Genomic DNA, 25,125 nt, shown 5'->3' on the forward strand with positions numbered 1-25,125 from the left:
AAAACACTGGATATTTGTGAAATAAGTGGTCCTAAGGTTTGGGTATCTTCTTGGGACTAAAATTCATGTTCATGATGTCTGTCACAGATGTCAAATCTGTATCACCTTTAGGAGTTTCTTCATTTACAACTTGAAAAGGCAGAGATTTTGGATTCCAGCTCCCAGTGATGACATAGGACTTTCCATCCGAACTTTTGCCCATAGATTCCTGAAGAAAATAAAAACAAACATTAATGCCAAAATAAGTGAACTGCTAACTCCCATTTTGCTGCCTTTAAAAAACAGAGAAGTTGCAGAAACATAAGAATATGTAAGAGGGCCAGATTTCTTAAAAAAGGTAGATATAGAGGTGCCTGGGTGGCTCAGTCAGCTGGATGTCCGACTTCAGCTCAGGTCATGATCTTGCAGTCCTTCTGTGGGTTTGAGACCTGCATTGGGCTCTGTGCTGACTGCTCAGAGCCTGGAGCCTACTTCAGATTCTGCGTCTCCCTCTCTCTCTCTGCTCCTCCCCTGCTGACACTCTGTTTCTCTCTCAAAAATAAATAAACACTAAAAAAATAAATTTTTTAAAGGTAGAAATATATGTGAATGAGACTAATTACAGTTAAAATTAAAGATGTGCAAATTATTTATGTAATTGTTCCTTAAAAGTTCTAAATGCTTGTAAATCATACCAAATTGTACAAACATCAGAGAAACTTACCACCTAAATCAATGTTGAATTCTTCTGTCAAGTGAATAATTATCACATAAATTTTAGTTTTGAAAATAAAGATTTTCAAATGAAAGCAACAATACTAATACCACTGACTTTTTTAAAACTCATGATAGTTTGTAAATATTTCTCTCGCAAATTTTCTCTGATTCCCACTTAAACTCTAAATTATAAACAAGGATTATTCACTATTACACAGTCAAGAAACCAAGGCTAAGACTAACTGGGTCTAAGACCAGATTAGTAAATAGCAATTCAGAAATAAGGAAATTCCCTTATTTTTGTTTACTGCTAATATAGCTCACAAGAACACCTTCATAAACAAGCTTTAACATCAAATTCAGGCTGAGATATAAAGTGAAAACTTTATCAAGGAAATAGTGTCTTACCTTAAAAAAAAAAAAAAAAAGCAATCCTTACCAGATCCAACAAGTGCATGTCACTATTTCGTACATCTTTTCCTGGGCTAAGGAGAAGACCAAAACACCTGCCAATAAAAGAGAAGAGACATAAATTTGGGGGAAAAAAATAACACAAAGATGCTTACATTAGGTCACTTAAAATTCTTCTTGATGGATAAAAGGCACATTAAAATTATTAAAGAATTTCTACTGCCCAAATAATCTTTACTTCTTTAATTTACATAACAAATTCTGTTTGGCTTTTATTATCACATAGCTGAAGTCAGTTTATGAACTGCAGATTTATGGGAGGTAATTCGAAGTGAATTAAGTATTCACTTCAATAACCAAAAGAATCCCCCAGAGAACAACACATTTTTCATATATATAAGAGAATATATATATATTCAAGGGTTTTTTTTTTTTTTTTTTTTTACAGACACAGAGAGAGAACAGAGGAGAGGGGCGGGGAGGGAGGGAGAGAGAAAGAGAGAGAAAATCTTGACCAGGCTCCATGTTCAGCACAGAGCCTAGCATGGGGCTCAATCCCACGACCCTGGGATCATGACCTGAGCCAAACTCAACAGTTGGATGTTCAACCGACTGAGCCACCCAGGCACCCTGCAAATACATTTCTGAATACAGTATATGGTTACTCCACTAAATTTATAAAAATGAATTTATATTTAAGTTGAATTACTAAAAATGTTTACCTTTCAATGGCAAGTTCTTTATTAGTTGTTTGTTGCACATAGATGACTATCTTTTTATCAGTTCCTTGGCGAAGTTTAAAGCATTGTCTGTCCTTCTCTTTAGGAACTGCACTGTAGAACAACATGTTTCATTAATTTTGCGAAGTATTTTCTTATGACATATACTAGAACAGCTTCTCTTGAATCTAAGATTCTTTTCTGTGCCTGGTTTTCAAATCATAAAAGAAATTTAAAACTCCTCATCTGCCTCTTAATGTGAAAGTATTACCATTACTGTATATAATCCACTGAACAATTTATATAAGCTAGAAAAAACACTCTTATGCTCCCTAAAATGTGGCTTTAGTTTTTTAATTTCTGTTGCTGAAAAAATTAAGTTAGATATTTGCAAAGCACTTAGCATAGCATCTAGCACAGACACTCAAAAAAACATTAGTTTTCTTTCGTTTCAATTTAGACAGGTTTTTTTTTTTTTACAAATAATTAGTGCCTTATTTGTTTAAATATATAATAAAGAAAAATACCTAATTATGGAGCTTCTGAATTTCAAAACAAGTTGCCTTCAAAAAATAACAAGAGATAAGGAAGATATGGCCAAAAAATAAGCCGTTGCCTAACACTTCCCTTAAGCAGTAATAACACTGTAAACCTGTGCAGTCATTATAAAAAATACTAATAATATAGTTAAACATTACCTTAAGAAAAAAATTGAAAATGTTCTTAAAATTAGAGTTTACCAAAATAATCTCCTACTCTCCCACATACTACTTGCACTAGCTCCTTTGTTCTCAAAGGCAAACATGTGCCTATGGCAATCAGCCAACATGCAGCAAATATAAATTATGTTGTAGTGCTATACAATTTTTTAAAAATGGCAGCAGAACCATTAGAAGATACTAGAAAAGGCTACATGAGAGTTCTGAGTACCTACTCAGAAAAAAGTGGCTCTGAAGAAATAAAATTAGTTTGAAGACCATCTGCACTTACATAGTAACGAACTCAAAAACACTCCATGAAACTGAGATTAGAAAATCAAAGAATCTTAGCAAAAGAGTCTAGAAATGACAAACATCTGCAAAGAGAAACTCTATACCAAACTGTTAAATACTTGTAGCTGATAGAATTTTCATCTATAAGGATACAGACAGGTCTCAATTTTCAACTGATAGCAGATACACTAGTCTTTATGTTCTGTGCATGATGACCTAGAAATAAATTTAATCTCATTTCTTGGCAATATTTAAAAAGACAAAAGATATAAAGTTGTCTCTGGTGTCCGAAGGCTGAAATGCAAGGAAAAACTATATTAACAGGAAGCAGAGTGGAGACTGTTAAACAGTGGAAGTTCATTTCATTGCTGTCAGGGACTCTAGATTAGATTTCTTCCTTTTTTTTGTTTTTTTTGTTTTGTTTTGTTTTTTTAATGTTTTATTTATTTCTAGGAGAGAGAGAGAGAGAGACAGTGTGAGCAGGGGAGGGTCAGAGAGAGAGGGAGTCACAGACTTTGAAACAGGCTCCAGGCTCTGAGCTGGCAGTCAGCACAGAGCCCGACGCGGGGCTCGAACTCACGAACCGTGAGATCATGACCCAAGCGAAAGTCGGACGCTTAACCAACTAAGCCACCCAGGCGCCCCTTTTTTGGTTTATTTTTGAGAGAGAGAAGGAAAGAGAGGGCAAGGGAGAGCAAGCACAAGCAAGGACAGGGTAGAGAGAGTCACAGAATCCAAAGCAGGCTCTGAGCTGTCAGCTGGACGTGGGGCTCTAACTTGTGAACCCCAAGATCATGACCTGAGCCGAGTGAGTAGCTTAACTGACTGAGCCACCCAGGTGCCCCTGGATTGTACTTCTAGTACTGTCATTGTATCATTGAATGGATCCACCCAAATAATTTTACATTTACTTCCTACTGTACAAATTACAATACTGAGGTCCAGGTTTAATTTCTCTGGGTTTCTTTACCTATAAAACAAGAAAATAGCAAATATTCAGCATATCTAATACAGTTATGTGGCACATTAAATAAGACCAAAAAGTGCTTTGAATGGTATAAACGAAAATGCTCCATTTTCCCAAGGGCTAAATTGAAAGTAGGTTTCTAATTTTAATTAATGTAAGAAGTATACATTATCAGGGACAAAAAGAAGAGCATTAATTCTTGCCACAGCACTTTATATTTATGTTACAGTATAACCACAATCTATATTGTGCTATGGTTACTTATACATGCTGTTATTTTTTGGATAGGTGCTAAAGAATATGAGTGCACCACTGTATTATGTTTTTAGTGAACTATAATTGACTTACGTTATATTAACTTGAGGTGTATAACATAATGTTTCAATACCTAATATTGTGAAATGCATCATATTTTAATCATGCTATTTCGGTCAACATTCACTTTCCACTTTTTAGTTTTGTTATTATAGTGTTATGTTATTATAGTGTTAAGGAGAGCAACCATGTTGATAATTTTCTCTGTACCTCAGTGATTATTTCTGTAGATAAATTCTGTAGATATTACAGAACGATTGGTTTAAAAAAACGCTTTTAGCAAGTTCAATCTGATAAAAACTTTTCAACAAGTCAATTATAATAAGGCTACACAATACTCTTTTCTACTATAAACTACAAATTCAGTAAAATCATGTTAACAAAAAAAGAACAAAGTCCTAACAAATGCAAAGAGCAAAACAACCAACCAGGGATTTTCCATATAGCATTTCCTTGGTAGGAGGGTGAATTAATGGAACAGGGATGGCTGATTTACCTTGAACATGCCTGAGTTCAGAAGGAAGAAAACTATCCTAGTGCTTCTGAGAGAGCTTAGAAATTGTTTTTATTTGTAACTGAAATTTATAAACAGGATCTACATAAATATCTTTACTAATGAAAAAAATGAAGCTTAAAGAAAATTTTGTTCCTTAAAATGGAAAATAACTATTACAGAGTTCGTAGATTATAATCTCCACTTCCTAGGTTAGGTATGCATTCTGTGGGAAGCAGCACATGCCACTGTTGCTGTGAGAACAGAAATACAGCTGATGTCAGAGCAGAGACCACAACAAAGTCTCATACTTCAGTGAACAAATCAAAGTTGAGGCTGCACTACACTAAACTTGCCACCAGATGGCAGGATAATTCAAAAAGTCTGCAGGGAGACCAAGAGTCATCAGTTGTTCAAACAAATAAACCAGCCATTGTGCTTTCTAACTTAAAAGCAAAATAGTAGAAATCATTCATATTTTGATGTAATTCCATTTTACCCATTTTATGAGGTAGTCAAGGAGGAAAAAGACTTTAATATCCAACTAACAATTATGATCCAGGAAGCACTCAGTGTGTGATACAGGTTATGTAGGGGGGGAAGAAAATCAATCATCTTGTGACCACAGTATTTTAAAGTTAGAAAGGACTTTTGAGTACAGCCACCTCATTTTATATATAAGGTAACTACTTCTAGGAGATATAAAGAAACTTAGAAAAGGTCACAGTGTTAACAGTAACAATAATTAAACTAAACCTAAGTTTTTACTTCTGTTCCAGAGTTCTTTTCACTGCTCAAGAAGTATCACTTTACCTAAAAACCCAAGCCAGTTATTTCTGACCCTATCTACAAGGTTAAAACTTCAGACACACACACTTCATTTCTCCCCTTCCAATGTGTTCAGATAAACTATAATGGTAAAATTTGATTTCAACAGCCTTAAGATCTTTAGATTATTAAAACAAATTAACCAGCCAACAACTCCAAAACACCCAGCAAAACAAAAGCAGCTACAAATCCAGCAGGCTTAGCTTCTGTCATATTTCACATCACCTGTCAGCCAATTATTCTGAGTCTAAAAGAACATGGTAACAGGACATATTTTCCCACATGAAAAAATTTTTTTAATAGCTTCAAAATTCTTCAAATATTGCCTCTGGAAAAGCGAAATTAAGAGAACAGTCTGATTTACAACTGCACCAAAAATAACAAAATACCTAAGAATAAACTTAACTAAAGAGGTGAAAGCCCTGTACTCTAAAGACAACACAAATAAATGGAAAGATATTCTATGCTCATGGACTGGGAGAACAAATTTTAACACATCCATATTGCCCAGAGCAATCTACAGATTTAATTCAGTCTCTACCAAAATACAAACATTTTTCACAGAACTAGAAAAATTAATCCTAAATTTTGTTTAGCATTACAACAGACTCTGAATAGCCAAAGCAATCTTGAAAAACAAAAACAAGGGGTGCCTGGGTGGCTCAGTTGGTTAAGCGTCTGCCTCTTGATTTCAGCTCAGGTCATGATCTCACGATTCCTGAAATCAAGCCCTGCTCAATCTACTTGGGATCTGCTTGGGACACTTTCTCTCTGCTCTGACCCCCACTCACATGCACGTGCTCTCGCTCTCCCAAAATAAACATTTAAAAAAAGGAAAAAGAACAAAAGTGAAGGTATCACAATCCCAGATTTCAAGATACACTATAAACTGTAGTAAGCAAAACAGTGTGGTACTGGCACAAAAACAGGCACATAGATCAATGAAACAGAATAGAGAGCCCAGAAATAAACCCACAATTATATGGTCAATTAATCTTTGACAAAGGAGGAATGAATATACAACGGGAAAAAGTCTCTTCAACAAATGGTGCTGGGAAAACTGGACAGCAACATGCAAAAGACTGAAACTGGACCACTTTCTTATACCATAAACAAAGTCAAAATGTATTAAAAATCTAAATGTGAGACCTAAAACCATAGAAATCCTAGATGAGAGCACAGGCAATAACTTCTCTGACATTGGTCATAGCAACATTTTTCTAGATGTCTCCTGAGGCAAGGGAAACAAAAGCAAAAACAAACTATTGGTACTATATCAAAATAAAAAGCTTCTGCACAGCAAAGGAAACAATCAACAAAACTAAAAGACAAACTCCTAAACTAGAGAAGATACTTGCAACTGACATATCCAATAAAGGGTTAGTATCCAAAATACATAAAGAACTTCAACAACTCGACACCCAAAAAACTAATAATACAATTTAAAAATAGGTAGAAGACATGAAAAAAAATGACATACAGATGGCTAACAAACACATGACAAGATGCTCACCATAACTAATTGTCAGGGAAATGCAAATCAAAACCACAATGAGGTATCATCTCACACGTGTCAAAAAAGACAAGAAATAACAAGTGTTGGCGAGGATGTGGAGAAAAAGGAACACTTGTGAATGGTTTGTGGGAATGCAAACCAGTACATCCACTAAGGAAAACAGTATGGAGGTTCCTCAAAAAATTAAAAATCGAATTACCAATAATCCAGTAATTCCACTACTGAATATTTACACAAATACATACACAATACACACATACTCATTCCAGGGTATATTACTCAGCCAAAAAAAAAAAACAATGAATAGAAAGAAATCAGTCTTTCTCTGACTGATTTCACTTAGCTTTATACACTCTAGATCCATCTATGTTGCTACAAATGGCAAGATCTCATTCTTTTTATGGCTGAGTACTATTCCATTATATATATACACATATATATGTGTGTGTATGTATACATATATATATCACTTCATATGTATGCATGTATGTATAACATTATATGTGTGTATATGTACATATATATCCACCACCTCTTCGTTATCCATTCACCTACTGATAGACCCTTGGACTGCTTCCATAATTAGAGAAAGAAAAATACCATATGATTTCACTCCTATGTGGAATTTAAGAAACAAAACAAAGAAAAAAAAGCAACAAACAAAGATCAGACTCTTGACTATAGAGAACAAAACAACAGTGACCAAGAGGGGTGGTGGCTGGCAGCAGGGTGTGGGTGGAGACTGGGAATGGGTGAAATAGGTGAAGGGAATTAACCTATTGTGATGAGCACTGACAGGAACAGTAAACATAATTTTTGAATTTATATATTGTATATCTGAAACATAACACTGTTTATTAATTATACTGGAATTAAAATTTTTTTTAATTTAATAATAAAAAATCTTTCCTCTGCAAATGTGCCCATTTCTTCTTCTTTATCATTTACAATATAAAACACTCTACCTATAAAAGGAATTATTTTATACTATGAAGGTTATATAATGTGACATGCATGAACCACAAATGTTATAGCATTTTAATACATACTTTAAAAAAACAGAATAAAATACTCTACCTAAAATAGCCTTTACCATCATCTTCTTTTATTTCTAAAGACACAGAGAAGGTAAAGATGTCACTGTCAGGAGTTTGGGGTGCAGGAGTTGCTGAAAGTGGGGTCTGCTTGGCAGAACGGCGGAAGGCAGTGGCAAAACTGTAAAGTATCCGGCTTACCTACAACAGATGTATTAGAAAATGGGCTGTGATCACAATAAAATACTTTTATTAAAGCTGAAGGTTATCTACTTTGTGTATGTGTGGGGAGGAGGAGTAACTCATCTTTCCCCCATTGATTTCTTTTGCTAAGTTATCTTAACTTGTTAGGCCTAGAAAGCAAATAACATTTAAATGGCCAGAGAAGGGGTTTTAAAAAAGAAACGATTGTAAACAAGAGAAATTCAACTGAAAAATAGTTTTCTAAATTATTAGAGACGACCTGAATATCTTTATTATAAAAATAATCCTACAAGTTAACTTTAAAAGAACAGTTTGGAAATGTGTCACTGCTAAAACCAAGATGCCTACTTAAGCCAATCAAGAAGCAGCCCTGGTCTCTGACACTCTCAGCAAGAAGCTTATGGTTCCCCAAACTTCTAGTTTCTTTATATTTCAGCCAATCAGGCTGGAACAAATAAAACATTAGAAGAAAATTTCATCTGGCTTTTAAGTGACCATAATAAACAAACAATAACGTCAACATAGTGAGGGTCCAGGTAAAGTTTCATTTGCAGACAGTGTTCTGGTAAGGACTTACAGCTTCTTGTATTTCACACCGGAAGACATGTATTCTGAAGAGCTCTGCATTGTAATGACTTTCAGTGAAAGCGAAACAGTCACTCTCAGGAGTTCCATCATGTCCTCTGACACAGAACAGGATTTTGTAGATAGGGTAGTTTGCTATTTCAGTGTTTGTCTGAGGATCTAAGAGTCTGTTTGGGGGAAAAAAAGATATAAAGATTTTACAGGGATTATGGGCTATTTTTACTGTATCCATATCATGATTCAAGACTCAACTTTCTATTAAGATCATATAAACCATTTTTGTATTCTAATCATATTAATTTTAAGTCTTGATAAATAAAGTCATATGTGGACTACTGAAGTTATTAATTACATAATTCCATGGTACTAAAACCTATATACTCTTATACATTAGAGAAGCAATCAGAAAGATATAAACAGTAAGTACATGTTTCTCATATACTCTGTACCTAAATAAAGACTTTATCAATGGGTAAATCAGATTACCAAAATGAATCATTAAAGCTGTACATCTCATTACCTCCTAAAAAATGACTTAGTCTTGCTTTATCATTTAAAATAAATAGGGGTGCCTGGGTGGCTCAGTCGGTTGAGCAACCAGCTTAGGCTCAGGTTATGATCTCACGTTCTGGGAGTCTGAGTCCCACGTTGGGCTCTCTGCTGACAGCTCAGAGCCTGAAGCCTGCTTCAGATTCTGTGTCTTCTCCCCTGCCCACTCTCCCCGCCCACACTCTGTCTCTATCTTTCTCTCAAAAATAAATAAATAAAATAAAAATTAAAAACCTGGAGCCACTGAGTAGCTCAGTCAGTCAAACGTTCAACTGTGCCTCAGGTCATGATCTTGTGGTCGTTGAGTTCAAGCCTCATGTTGGACTCTGTGCTGACAGCTCAGAGCCTGGAGCCTGCTTATGATTCTGTGTGTCTCTCTCTCTCTCTCTGCTCCTCCCCTGCTCGCTCTCTCTCTTCCTCTCTGTCTCTCAAAAATAAATGAACATTAAAAAAATTTTTTTTTAAAGAATAAAAAACTGGGGCGCCTGCATGGCTCAGTTGGTTAAGCGATCGACTTCAGCTCAGGTCATGATTTCATGGTTCTGGGATTCAATAGCCACATATCATGCTCTGTATGACAGCTCAGATTCTGTGTCACCTTTGGATTCTGTGTCTCCCTTTCTTTGCCTCTCCCCTGCTCACACTCCATCTCCCTCTCTCTCAAAAATAAACATTAAAAAGGAATAAAAACATGTGCTGGGGTTACTGCCTGGGTAGTTCAGAGGGTTAGGTGTCCAACTCTTGGGTTTCAGTTCAGGTCAAAATCTCAAGGTTTTTTGAGTGCAAGCCCTATGTCAGGTTCTGCACTGACAGTACGTAGCCTGCTTGGGATTCTCTCTCTTTGACCCTCCTCCACTTGTGCCACCTGTCTCTCTCAAAATAAATCAATAAACTTAAAAAAAAAAACCGATGTGCTTTCTCATAACAAAACACGTTCTTCTGATTCATGGCAAATAAGAGAGACTACAAAACGTTAATACCTACAAAAAGATAGTATCTACGAAAAAATTACTAGAATCAAAGGATGTTGCTATGAAAATCAAAGATGTGTCATTCATTCAAAAAATGTACTGGTTCAACAAATACTTCTGTGATACATACAACATTCCAGGCTCTGCCTTGGACAGTGAGGACACAAATATGAACGGAATGAAAAGAAACTGCAATTTCACCACTGAATAGGCAGGGCCATGGATGGAGAAACCCCAGGGGTCCCTGTGTGTAATAGAAACACATAGGAAGGAAACCCAATTCACATTCAAAGGCACTTTGATAAGATAAAAACTTTGAAAACATAGGACAAGAGAAATTGATTTTGAATATTTATAGAATTAAAATATATCAGAACAAAGTATAACTTCAGTTGGGCAATGACTACTGAGAAGCATACGGAAATGAGAGCTGAAGAAATTCTATTGAAAGTTTCACAGACATTTAAAAAAAAAAGTTCCACATTAATAAAAACAAATAAAAGTAGGATTTGTGAGTCTATGTGCAATGGTTCTTTAAAAACTCAAAAGAAAAATGACACACGCAAATGAATGGAATATTAAATATTAAGTAAAGTAACTTACTAGTATCCACACATAGGTACAACTCTACTACAACTTTACATAGGTAAAACCCAAAATGCTTCCGGGGGCACAGAAACAGACAGTCTCATACAATGCTGATAAAAATACAAAACACTTCAATATTTCTAGATGGCTATTTGGCATTGTATCAAAAACAATGAAAATGGGGAAAACTTTGACTCAGTAAGTCTACTTCTAGGAATTTATCCTAAGGAAATTTCAAACATGCAAATATTTAGCTCAAACATAACTATTTATAGGAAAATTATAGGTAAAGCACTTATGTACACATTTAATAAAAGCTTAATATTAGCCATTATTAGAACTTTTTTATTTAAAAAAAACACTAACACGTATAATATAAAAGACTGGTTGTTGGGTTTATTTTTTTTTTAAGATTAGATTTTTTTTTAAGCAATCTCTACACCCAACGTAGGGCTCAAACTCACAATCCCAAGATCAAGAGTTCCACACTCCACCGACTAAGCCAGATAGGTGCTCCAAAGATTGGTTATTTCTTTTTTTTTTTTTTTTTTTTAAGATTGGTTATTTCTAAATAATGTATCATATACTATCACAAATTAAAATTTTTAATTGTATTTATTGATATGGAAAGAGATTCAAGACATAAAACTAATCGAAGAAAGGGGCGCTGGGGTGGCTCAGTTGTTTAAGTGTCCAAATCTGGCTCAGGTCATGATCCTGTGGTCTGTGACTTTGAGCCCCGCATCAGGCTCTGTGCTGACAGCTCGGAGCCTGGAGCCTGCTCCTGATTCTGTTTCTCCCTCTGTCTCTGCCTCTCCCAGCTCACGCTTTGTCTCTCTCTCTCAAAAATAATTAAATATTAAAAAATAAAATTTAAAAAAAGTTGATTCTGTTATTATTGATTCTAATATGTTCGGTTAGATTCAATATTAAACTTCATATTGAACTAACGTGTCAAGCTAATGTATGTATGATGAAACAGGGAAAATATAAATAAATTTGTTAGGCATACTTTCAGGTCAACATATTTCAATTATCCTCCAAACATTTAAATTTTTAATGTACTACACACAATTAGGGTGGGGAAAAGTCGATAAAAAACTGTCTATAAAAAACTGTTCTAATGAGTGACTAACTTTCATAAGGATTACAATCCTTGGAAGACAAGATAACACAAGTGCCAGAAAAATGAAACATCACATGAATAAAATAATTAGGTATTTTGTTCATTACTATTTATTTCTAAATCTGTATAGGTCAGAAATCTGATCCAATGTTACAAAACACTTCAGGAAACTGGTCTTACCTCACAGTTCCTTCAGATACATTCGGCACTGAGAGGGTTACATCTAATGAAATCTGACACTGGCTTCTTAAGATGGACATCATCCTTAAGGCTTCCACTTCACTCCTGGGAGCATTTACTGAGGCACAGCCTAAATAAGTTAGTTTGCTGAACACTACACTGTCCTCATCAGCCGCTGGTGTGAAAGGACTTGACCCTTCAGAATCTGAAAGAAATGTTAATAGAGGGTTACTTTCATTCTAATATTTTGTTGACATGAATACCAAGTAAAAATCTACAGGTTACATTTAGGTTCTACAATAAGGTACTAATGAGATAATATGCCATTACCCTACAGTAAATGCCCAGTGAAGCCAGAAATTTCATATTAAAACCCTGTCACTAACATCAAAACTTTTAGAAATTGCTTTATTGTTAATCCCAAATTTAAAATGTGATCTGAGTTTGAATATGATTTATATTTCTGCCTCTTCTAATTTGTTTTGACTTTATAATTTATATTTAGGTAAAAAATAACATTTAGTATTTTATCACTCTGAAAAATCCTATCTCTGTCTTCTTTCTGATCTGCACTGCTTTATTTCTCTCATTCATCACCTTAGCCACTTTATTATGTTTTCTCAATGCCCCTGCTATCCCTTTCCCAATAAAGCTTTACAGTTTAAACACTCATTTCCCAATGAGACTTTATAACTGCCCTATCCTCCTTTGGGATGCCTTTTGCCCCCCTTTTTAAACCTGGCAACTACTCCCAAAGAGCTTTACAGGCCTGGGACATATTATCTCTTCCCCAAACATTATTCTTCCACATCACCAACACTGTACTCAAATTCCTTCTTTCTTGGAAAAATCTTGAAACAGTTTGAAATAAGACTACCTCAATGTCCTTTAACTACTGTTATAGCTTTCTTTGTAAATGATATACATTTAAAGGGAAATCAGAATGGTACATATACCTACCCCCCTTAAATCTAAAATCTGAAGATTCTAGAAAACACAGATAATGGTTTTTGCTTGCTCTGAATCAAACCCAGTATAGGGTGGACACTCACATATTAAAAACAATAACCTTCAGTTAAGCAAGCAATGCAGCAATCCTAACCTCCTTGTCCAGGTCTCACTGGCAAGCTCATCTCTGGTTTTTGGAGCCCTACTAATGGCACAGGGTTAATGGTGGATGAAGCTGAGAGTTGGTTAGAAAGAGGTCCATCTCCTTCGCCATCCAGTTGTGACCTTTCCACAAGTTCCTTGTCCCCTGGCTGGTCGTCCATTGGAGGATCCATCAGCACATCTGCTAGCTCTTTTTGCAGCTGCTGCTCACTTCCATTCCCTATAATCTAAGGGTCACAAATACATGCAATCAACAAAGTGAGAAAGAGAGGCCAGTACTAATTCAAATGGGTCTGCATTCTAGAGAAAAACGTCAGCATTTCTTTTGATACAAAGATATCTTCTGAGTGTTTTTTAAAAACAGAATAAATCAAGATCTGCAATAAGAGCTGCAGCTGCTCCCTTAATTCATACAGTTCTTTATGGAAAAAGTATATAGTGAATTTGAGAGTAATGCCCAGAAGTGTTTGTGACAGTCTGAAAATGTTATTAGAAATGGGTAAGGGGCGTTAAGGAAGACACTTGTTGGGATGAGCACTGGGTATTACACGTAGGGAATGAATCACTGGATTCTACTTCTGAAATCATTATTGTACTATATGCTAACGAACTTGGATGTAAATTAAAAAATTTTTTAAATAAAATTATGGTGATAAAACAAAAGTTTTCTACAGTGTCCTCAACTAACAATGAAAATATTCATAATTTTATTTGAATACTGCATAGAAATACTGCTATTAAGAGGAGTATCTACAGGGGCTTCTCTTATCCTTAAGAAAATAGGGAAAATGTGTTCACTTGCAAAGTTATCATAGAAACAGACTTAGTAGGTAATAAATTTTCATATGTATTTTACCACTCCAACTATAAATAAGACTAAGGAAGACTTCTCTGATAGTAACAGTTTCTTAAAGTTCTGAGACACCTGAATAAAGCTTGTATACATAAAATGGGCCTGAGCAATTGAAGCACTCCATTTCAGTAATGTCATGTATTTATTTGTCTAGAGTCATGATGGTTTATTATTAGTTGCTCAACAAGGAAGTGCAAAGTCAAGTGGAGACTGCCAAATGCTACGGAAAACCACAAGTGACAAAACCCAGCATTGTCACTAAATGTTTATTCAAGAAACCCTAAAAAATTTTAACAGAAGAATTAATTTAGGAAAAGTCATAATCAAAAAAGGAGGCTGATTTAAGAGGCTTTCTGAAGACTAAACCTGACAAAAAGTTAAAACAGGTAGGGCTAGGAGACTGTTACGGAGAATAAGGTCTTCTCAGTAAAATCAACACAGAAGTTAGGAAGCAATAATGTCAATAATAACAGACACCTCTGGACTACCAAAGAACCCGGTTCAAACATTTCTTTATAAACCTATAAGCTTCAAGTTCTTTTGGTTATAAATTATAATTGAGAAACAGTCTTAAATCTTTTTTTGCTGACATTTTCCCAAGGAAATCTAACATGCCAGTTAACTCTTGCCTTGGAAATAAGGGCCAGACAAGTGTTCAGCCTCTTGGCTTTGGTTACAATGTTTATTTCCATGAGCTTCACTTTATGTTTACAGTCGCTGCTAATGGGACTAAAAGTGGGTCAAGTAATTTTAATTCTTTGTTATGCCTGACCTTAGACATCCACAAGTGCAATCAAATTTCTTTTTTCAGAAGTTCTACTTTCAGAAGTTTTTAAACCATTTGAAAAACAAACCACAGCTTAGTTCCAATTAGCCTCTTATTCTTTCAGAACTGAAGAAGAATTACTATATCATTTGCAGTAAATAAAGGTCTACTTGATAGTCTGTTTTCCAATGGGAAAGAGAAAGAACGTATAGAAGTAGGATAGTTGCAGCTTCCTAAACACAGATGGAGAAAAGATATTTGACTCCATGTTTAGGTAATTAGTAATTATAACTGGGGAAGCAATCACTAAAAGAGCAAACTAAATCAAAGAGAAGACATATTTTACATGTCATGAAGTACTGTTTTGTTCTTTGGTATACAGGGTAATTAAACTGAAGTTTTCTGCTGGATAGGCTGCCTACATTTTCATGTTATTTGCCAATAACAAATTTTACCTAACGTTGAAAGAAAACATGTTTATATGTTTGTATTTTGTGTTTCTACATGTTTACCTTGCATTCTTCTCTCATTTATAAAGTCTATAAAATTAGAACTGTGTTCCATTTCCTTAACTCTTCCTTAAGGATTGGAAAAAGAAATGTTCACATGCAAACATGCATTTAATGTTTATTATTACAGAGACAAAGAGAAATACAGCATGAGTAGGGGGAGGGGCAGAGAGAGGGAGACACAGAATCTGAAACAGGCTCCAGTCTCTGAGTTGTCAGCAAAGAGCCCGACGTGGGGCTTGAACCCACAAATTGTGAGATCATGACCTGAGCCGAATTGGGACGCTCAACCGACTGAGCCACCCAGGCGCCGCGCAAACATGCGATTTTTAAAAGCTGTTTAAAGACACCAATGCAACATATGCTTTGGATAATTAGGTCCAATATAGCACTCAGTAATATGTTAGATCATTTGTGAACTTTCAATCTAATTTCAAAATTGCTGTCTGTGACATTACAATATACATACTTAAACCAATAAAGCTTCTTTTTTATTAAATTTTTTTTTATTAAGTAATCTCTATGCCCAACATGGGGCTTATCTCATGACCCTGATATCAAGAGTAGAATGCTCCACTGACTGAGTCAGCTCTGTTGTTTTCTTTTTAAAGACAGTCTTCCCTGGGTTTATCTGGGAAATAATTCAGCAATGCCTTCCAAGGTTCTCAAATTCTGGCATGCATCAGAATCATAGGGAGGATTTTTATGGCACAAAGTGTTGGGCACCAACTGAATTCCAATTCAGTAAGTATGGTGGACCTGATAATGTGCATTTTTAAAAAATTTCCAGGAGATGGTGATACTGCTAGTCCAGGCACCACACTCTTAAGAATCAAACTTAGGTTAATGGTTTTTAACCATGACTACATAGTATAATTACTAATATTACCAAGAAACATGTTAAAATTCAAATACTTGCTTCTCCCTTCCTCCCCTCACCTCCCACCCTAACAAGTGAATCAGTCTCAAGAGTAGAGCCCGGCCACATGCATTTTGAAGAACCGCCATTGGTTATTTACAAAACAAATGGCAGGCCAGATTAGGCCAGCAGACTGTAGTTTGTTGGCCTCTGGTATTGATAAATAGCTTAAACAAACCAACAACTGCTTTTTGCCAGACTTTTTGTTATTAACACAAAATAAGCCCACTATTGGCAGGGTTTTCTGTTCCTTGCTACCAACAGCATTCTCAACAGAAAACACAATCATCTCTAAAACAGATGTAGCTTCAGGTAAAGCAATCAGCACACTGCAATATTAGTAAAAGATAGATATATAGATCATTGGAACAAAACAGAATCCAGAAATAAACTGACTCATATATGACCAGTTGGTTTCAACAAAGCTGGCAGGGTAATTCAATGGAGAAATGTAATAAATGGTGTTAAAACAATTAACCTGACATCCATACCTATGTAAAGACATGAATCTTAGCCAATACTTCACATCACATACAAAAATTAATGCAAAATGGATCACAGATCTAAATGCAAATCTTAAGACTATATAACCTACGGAAGAAAAGCAAAGGAGAAAAATCTATGAAAATCTTGAGACAAATATTTCTTAGAACACAAAAAGTGGCATAAAAGAAAAAACTGATAAAATGTGCTTTATCAAAACTAGAAACTTCTGCTCAAAAGATACTACTAAGAGAATGAGGAAACACAAGCCAGACTTGGAGAATATATTTGCAAATCATGTATCTGATGAAAGATTTATACCCAGAATATATATACCAAGAATATCTTATAACTCATTAAGGAAACAAGCAACCCAATTTAAAAAAAAGGGCATTTTCACCAAAAAAGGTATAAAGGTGGCAAACAATTCATTAGCCAGTAGACAGAAATTGAAATCACAATACGATGTTTCCATACACCTGTAATACTGGCTAAAATTAAAAACCAAAAAATGCTGACAATACCAAGAATTCGCAAAGATGCATAACAACTGAAAAACTCACATACACTGCAAGTGGGAATGCAAAATGGTACAGTTACTTTAGCGGTTTTTTTGTAAATTTCATAGTTAGATACACATTTACTATATGGCTCAGTCCTAGGTATTTACCCAAGAAAAATTAACAGCTATGTCCCATTTGTGAATGTTTATAGTGGTATTATTGATAATCACCAAAAACTAAATATAAACGTTTATCAACTGCTTAGTGGATAAACTGCCATATAACTATACAATAGGATGCTACTCAGCAGTAAAAAGGAATGAATTATTAATACACACAATAACATGGATTATTCCAAGTAAAAGAAGCCAGACACAAAAGGCTCCATCACATTGTAAGTTTCCATTTATATAGAATTCTGGAAAAGGCAAAACTACAGGGGCAGGAAATCAGATCACTGGTTGTCAGGGGCTGGGAAGGAGAGAAGATGATCCACTAAAAAAAAAAAAAGGTTCAAAGGAACTTTTTGGAATGGTAAAAATATTCTGTATCTTAATTGTGGTGGTTGTTATGTAAGAGTTTGCATTCACTAAAGCTATACACCTAAAGGGGCTACATGTTTCTGTGTGTAAACTTTACCTCAATAAATTTAAAATAAAAAGAGGATATTGACAGTGGGGAACGCTATACATTTGTGGGAGCAGGAGTTATAGAAGTAATCTCTGTACTTTCAATTTTGCTGTGAACCTAAAACTGTGCTAAAAAAAAAAAATAGGTCTGTTTTTTAAATTTTGAAAAAAAAAACGCGGTTTCTACAAAAGAGGACACAACAGTTTATTTTTTTCTATTGCATCTCAAAAGATATTCAACCAGGGTTCTGTTTTTGGCAATAACCTCATTTTACAGGCTCTCCTGTGGCCGCCTCATCTGCTGCCAACTATATACAAACAATCCCTAATATAATCTACAACCCCTTCCTCAGCTCCCTGCTGGAGAGAATTCTTCGGCTAGATATTCCAGACTTAGTGTGTCAAACTTAACTCACTATCCAATCCTCCTTTGGTATCCTTTTTTTTTTTTTTTTTTTTTTAAAGCAAGCTCTACGCCATTGTGGGGCTCAAACTCATGACCCCAACATCAAGAGTTGCATGCTCTACAGACTGAGCTAGCCAAGAGCCACCCTTGCTTTTTTTCCCCCCAAAATAAGTATTACTATCCACTTAGTGGGCCAATCAAGGGGACAATCACCCATCACTCCTCTCATTCCCACACTACTTACAAAGCCTACTGATCCTTGCTCAATTGTACATTTTTTCCATCCTCTATGTAGGTAATACCACAGGACAGTTTCTTTCATTTTACATAAGCCTACTGGAAAGGTAAGAGTTTCCCTGCCTTCTTTTTCTCTCTGATCTGTCATATGGCCATTCAAGTTACAACTGCAAATCCTAGTTCTGATCAAGCACTGACTTATTTTTAAACCCTTCCATGTTTCCTCAATTCCCATAAGATAAAGCCCAAATTTGTAACTATATTCTATGAATTTTTCACAACTCTGCCCAATTTACACTTCCATCTTTTATCAGACACATCAAATTAATCAACTTCCCCAAGACATACCATAAATATTCAAGCATCTAGACTTTCTATAGATTGTTCCCTTTCCTGGAAAGTCCTCTTCTCTTCTCCTTTCTGTTAAGACCAAGCTTAAATTCTGTTACCTCCTCTGGGAAATCTTAACCCCATTATATGGGGTTTAATTAGTTCCTTTTTAAGGAGTGCTACAATCATATGAGCATACATGTTTTAGAGAACCAGACTGGCATTATTAGATAGCAAAGATTGCTACTTAAGTTATCTTTATTCCCAAAGATTTGGATAGATTTACTGCATAGTGCACCTGCAATACAGGTTTACTGAACGGAGTTTTATAAATGCAAAGAATAGAAGCGAACGTAGTATTATTTTACCAATTTTGATACTGGAAATTCTACAGACTTTGGTTTAGTTATATAAAATGAAATCTGAATGCTTAATTTTAGCTTTGTTTACTTAAATACAAACAAAAACAAATAGCATCATTTCCCATTATTCTGAGATTAATTAAAGGTTTAACATTTACTAAGAATACTGAGCAAAACCAATTAGCATGCTACAAAACAATTTTATTTTGAAGTCCAACAAAGACTTCTAACTTAATTTAGCAGAAATTTAAAAATAAAAAAAGCAAAGGAGGTATGTATGGAGAAATCAGTGGTCATATTTAGATTTATGTTCATCTCTGTGTAAACTAGATTAAGAGGAGGAAGGGACAGTAGTTTAAGAAATAGTCTGAATTGAGGGGGAAAAAAACAATAAAGTACCCAATTTAGCAGCTATTGTAAACACAGACATAAATGTTTTTAAGGACAGAGACTACATGGCAAATGATTTATTCACAATTCTGCTTATAAAGCAGGGAGGTAGTAAAAACAGTAGGGACAAGAGCTGGCTTGTGGCACATCTCCAGGGCACCATTCACATATAGACCATGTGAACAGCAACCTGTACTTACATCCTGGGCTCCACAGTAAGACAGAGCTGAGTATGGGACATGGCTCTGACAGTAACTCTGTTGGCTGTGGGAAAATTAACCTCTGGGAGCCACAACTTCCTCATCTCTAAAATGAAAGTGTTAGTATCTATCTCATAGGACTGTCATGTCATGGGGGTTCAATGATACAATAATAATATGATTACTGGGCTTTTATTATTTATAATTAAGGCATTATATATGATTTTTACAGGGATTATCTCATTTCTACAGCACAGTACCTGCCAACTAAGCATCTAATTAGTATTTCCCTACCTGACTTTCAGCTTTTTTAAAGATTTTTAAAGATTTTATTTTATTTTATTTTTTTTAAACACAGTTCTCCTGCTTTATTTTTTTTTTTAATTTTTTTTTTATTTATTTCTAGGAGAGAGAGAGACAGCACGAGCAGGGGAGGGTCAGAGAGAGAGGGAGTCACAGACTGAAACAGGCTCCAGGCTCCGAGCTGGCAGTCAGCACAGAGCCCGACGCGGGGCTCGAACCCACGAACCGCGAGATCATGACCTAAGCGAAAGTCGGACGCTTAACCGACTAAGCCACCCAGGCGCCCCTAAAGATTTTATTTTTTAAAAGTTTATTTATTTTGAGAGACAGCATGAGCAGGAAGGGGCAGAGAGAGTACCAATCAAGTTCTGCATTGTCAGCATAGAGCCTAACGTGGGGCTCGATCCCAAGTACAAGATCATGACCTGAGCCAAAATCAAGAGTTGGACAATTAATCAACTGAGCTACCCAGGCGCCCCTTAAAGAATTTATTTTTAAGTAATTTCTACACCCAACATGGGGCCAGAACTCACAACCTTGAGATCAAGAGTCACATGCTCCACCAAATGAGCCAGCAGGCGACCCCCATTTTGCACTATTTCTAAATAAATTCTGAGCTACCTTCTGGAGAGGAGGTTTGAAAAAGCAAACAACAAAAAGCAGTTCTTCCACTTTCCATTATCCAGAGAAAAGTAAAGAACACACCAACTATTTATGTGAAAGACCCATAGTGAAACATCTGTCCTTTCTAATGTATCAAATAAAAGTAATAACTTATATGGTGAATTGGCTAAAGGTCTATTTCCTTAAGAGCAAAATTGTATTTATAGAAGCAAAGGACAAAATGTTTCAAAGGCAAAAGCCAAAGTCATTTCCTGGTGTTAATTTTCTACTTCTAACTTTATAGCCGGTTTCCTTTCTCTGAAACAATACCAACTCGGCCCCACTTAATTTGACAGTTATCCAAAGCTACTTTAGGCAGTTTGGGATCTTGTTCCAGTAGAGATTTTGTCTTCAAGAAAGTATGCTTAGGAAATGACAGCGTACACTTGAAGATAGTGAAACGTGTTAAATAGTGAAGATACAAACAGACCGAAAGAGCTCTCTAGGTTGAAAGGTGAAGATTATTCTAATTGTACCTAGTCTTTATTGTTCCAGAGAGCAAAATGAGAAGCACTTAGTGTGAAGCTATTAATCAAACCGAAGTCACTGCTCACTACTCAAATGCACCAACATGATTTTTTTTTTCCTACCTAAGCAATGTGGTAGACTCGTGACCATGTGTCTGCACGCGGAGAGCCACACACCAGCCCAACATGCACAGATGGTTGCCACAAGCAGGCACAGTCAACACAACCACGTCCCCCGCGCCAGGCCACCTGTACCCGCGCAGCCTGAACCAGGGGGTATGCAGGGACCCCACGCCAGCAGCCCAGCCCTCCAGGACACACAGGATTGCTGCATTCAAACAGAAATCACCAAACTGAGGCCAGAAGGGAGTGGGGCATGAGCAAGGGGGAGGTGCAGAGGGAAAGAGGGGAGGGGAAGATCACTCTGTGTGCCCTTCAGCTTTTTGTGAGAGCTCTTCATTTTAGAAGGGACTTAAATGCAGAGAGGAGGCGGGAAGATGGCACAGAGCTCCCCATTTCCCCACAGCTTGCTCCCCCAGCAACCAACTCCTCCCATAATCACAGTGAACAAACACTACTGACTCTGGTTTTCTGGTATTTGAGGGGATATCCAAAGATATCGAGAAAATTAAAGACAAATTCCTGATGGTCTATAGTTCCCACTACTTGTGTCAGACTGTAATGAAAATATAAATGAAAACGGTTCAGACTGAGTAATTTTACTCAGCCTCAGTGTAAAAGCTATGGCATCTTGAAACAAGTACATAAATCTCAGTTTTACCTTTAGAAAGGCACAAAAGAATCAGAAGTCCCATCTGGATACTGGAAAGTATTGTTACTAACTTCAAATCCACTCACATACTCATTCTGTGATCTTTGATAAATCACTGAATCTCCTTGTGCCTCATTTATGAACTGCAGCTGTTCTGACGACCCATTTCTTTATCTTACTGCATGAAGGAAGGACCAGAGAAACAATCTAAAATTACCATTAGGAATTATTAACTTAAAAAGGGAAAGAGAAGGAACAGTACCTTGTGAATTCATCCTGAAAAGTTAAGTGAAGAAAGACCCAAAATATTTATGATTGTGTTGCTAAATAATGGGGTTATGACTAGGGTTTACTTACTTCTCTTATTGTCTGAATTTTGTGTGTCAAGCAGACATTATTTGTATAATAAGATAAAACAAATAACAAAAAGGCCATTTGAGTGGGAAAAAAAGCAAGCACATTCAATTCTACTGTATGCAGTGATCATAACCCTAAGCCCTAATTTTTAAATTTTTTTAATGTTTTATTTATTTCTGAGAGAGAGAGAGAGAGAGAGAGAGAGAGAGACAGTGTGACCAGGGGAGGGTCAGAGAGAGGGAGACACAGAATCTGAAGCAGGTCTCAGGCTCTGAGCTGTCAGCACAGAGCCCAAAGCGGAGCTCAAACCCACAAACCCTGAGATCAGGACCTGAGCTGAAGTCGGATGCATAACTGACTGAGCCACCCAGGTGGCCCCACCCTAAGCCCTTTTCAAGCCTCTTAACCTTTCTACTGTTCACAGACTCCCTTCTTGGAGTAATTCTTAATCATTCTTTAAGGTTTTGCTAAACTGTTACCTAGTCTACAATACTCTGCTTTTATAGGCAATAATTATGTTCTTATCTATATTCTGGCACTTGATGAATTTTGTAATGACATAGTTACTTATGTGTCTCCACACCATCACCCTATCCTCTTAATTAAACTGTGTGTTCATAATTCAGTTACTTTGCTGAATAAAAGATCTACATCAGAGGACAAGATCACCTGATACTAGGGCCCCCTGGGTGGCACAGTCGGTTAAGCATCCAACTTCAGTTCAGGTCATGATCTCACACGGTTCATGGGTTCGAGACCCACGTCGGGCTCTATGCTGACAGCTAGCTCAGAGCCTGGAGCCTGTTTCAGATTCTGTATCTCCCTCTCTCTCTGATCCTCCCCAGCTCATGCTGTCTCTCTTGCTCTCAGAAATAAATAAAACATTAAAAATTTTTTTTTTAAAAATCACCTGATACTAAAACAAGTAGTATCAGAAATGGAGTCAGAAAATTAGTTTAGGCAATGCTAAGTGAGAAGGGGTGACTTCTTTATCAGCTATTTAAATACAGCTTGTCAACTTCTTTCCACCTAAAATAATGTCTGGTGGATTTTTCAAAAGGAAAAAGATTTAAAAATTCTCTAACTGAACTTTGCACCAAAGAAGTACTAGCTCATCAATGTATCCCCAACCAAGACTTATAGAGTATCTTTGGTTAACAGCTAAGGGTAGAAGATTCCTACACCAGGGGAGTCAGGTAAAGAAAATACATATTCTGAATTTAAGAAAGTTTCCTGATTTCAATGTGAGTTGTCAAAACATTTTATAAAGATAAATATGTGTTTTTTATAACTACATCATCACATAAAGCTCTTCTTTAATATATTTTTTGTTTTATTTATTTCTGAGAGAGAGAGAGAGAGAGAGAGAGACAGCATGAACAGGGGAGGGTAAGAGAGAGAGGGAGACACAATCCAAAGCAGGCTCCAGGCTCTGAGCTGTCAGCACAGAGCCCGAAGCGGGGCTCGAACCCATGAACCATGAGATCATGACCTGAGCCGAAGTTGGACGCCCAACCGACTGAGCCACCCAGGTGCCCCATAAGACTCTTCTTTAAAGGGCTTAACTAAAGCATTATCTTCTCTTTCCCCAAGCTGAGACAAATTTCCATCCTTTCTGTTCTATACCACCCTTTGTTAATCTCTACTGTAGCATTTACCTACCATATTAATGTTGAAAATTAAATATAGCCACAATATCTCTACAGCTCCTCCATCAAGATAAACAGTCTATTTCCCTAAATCCATGAATATGGACTGGCCCTGTGACTTGCTGTGATCAATAAAATGTGGCAGAAGTGACAGTGCTGTAATTTCTAAGCCTTAGCCTTAAAAGATACCTTACAGCTTCCACGTCTGCCTGAGAAGCACCATGCTGCTGTGATGAAGTCTGAGATGAAAATCCACAGGAAAAGACTCAGCCATCCCAATCAAGCCCAGTCACCAGCCAATGTATCACTGAACGAAGTTACATGAACGAAGTTACACAACAAGACCAGCAAAACAACCCACTCAATGCATAAAAATCATTAGAAATTACTAATAAACTGTTTTAAGCCACTCAGTTCTGAGATGTGAGGTAGTTTGTTACAAAGCAAAGACTATTACAATCCACTGCAGCAAGAGTCCAAACTGTCATCTACCCTAAGCTAGAAGTATCTGCTTATATATATAAGCAGGAACCACGTCCAGTTGATACTCATTCAGCCTTTTAAGAGCTTCTCCTTGTCTGTGATATTCTGCAGTTTCACTGTCATCCTTTTTTTTTTTTTTACGTTTATTTTTTATTTTGAGAGAGAAAGAGAGACTGGGGGAGGGGCAAAGAGAGGGAGAGACAGAATCCCAAGCAGGTTCTATGCTATCAGCGCAAAACCCATTGTGGGGCTCAAACCCACAAAACATGAGATATGACCTCAGCTGAGATCAAAAGTTGGAGGGACGCTTAACTGACTAAGCCAGCCAGGCACCCCCACTGTCATCCTAATTGGAACTCACTGTTTCTTGAAGCTGATTTATGTCTTGTGGAAAAGGTTAAGCTATTATCTCAAGTTACTTCCTTCTCTCCCATTCTATTCTATTTTCTGGGTAATTTCCTCAGTTCTTTTTGCAGATATTTGATTTTCTCATTAACCATGTCTAATCTACTATTTAACGCAGCAGTTGTACCTTTAACTTTTTTTAAAAAATTTTTTAA

The 25,125-nt window shown here is 36.3% G+C and overlaps 1 protein-coding gene across 3 annotated transcripts in view; it reads right to left on the reverse strand.

Annotated features, from left to right (window-relative positions):
* Positions 1-25,125, reverse strand: part of RABGAP1 (RAB GTPase activating protein 1) — a 164,886-nt gene that overhangs the window by 111,987 nt on the left and 27,774 nt on the right. For 2 of the 3 annotated variants that reach the window (XR_005529630.1, XM_039239071.1), the window contains exons 3-9: positions 13,277-13,511; positions 12,175-12,379; positions 8,753-8,927; positions 8,015-8,172; positions 1,830-1,940; positions 1,136-1,202; positions 106-208 (exon numbers count right to left, since the gene is read on the reverse strand). Coding sequence is in view for 2 of the 3 variants with exons in the window: in XM_039239071.1 (XP_039095002.1) it covers positions 106-208; positions 1,136-1,202; positions 1,830-1,940; positions 8,015-8,172; positions 8,753-8,927; positions 12,175-12,379; positions 13,277-13,511 (1,054 nt within the window). In the remaining variant the exon portion in view is untranslated. The remainder of the gene's footprint in view (positions 1-105; positions 209-1,135; positions 1,203-1,829; positions 1,941-8,014; positions 8,173-8,752; positions 8,928-12,174; positions 12,380-13,276; positions 13,512-25,125) is intronic. The other variant, XM_039239072.1, reaches the window with a different exon arrangement.

The sequence above is a fragment of the Hyaena hyaena genome, unplaced genomic scaffold (genome assembly GCF_003009895.1).
Source record: "Hyaena hyaena isolate Hyena2069 unplaced genomic scaffold, ASM300989v1 scaffold_151, whole genome shotgun sequence".
In the NCBI taxonomy this organism is placed as follows: Eukaryota; Metazoa; Chordata; class Mammalia; order Carnivora; family Hyaenidae; genus Hyaena; species Hyaena hyaena.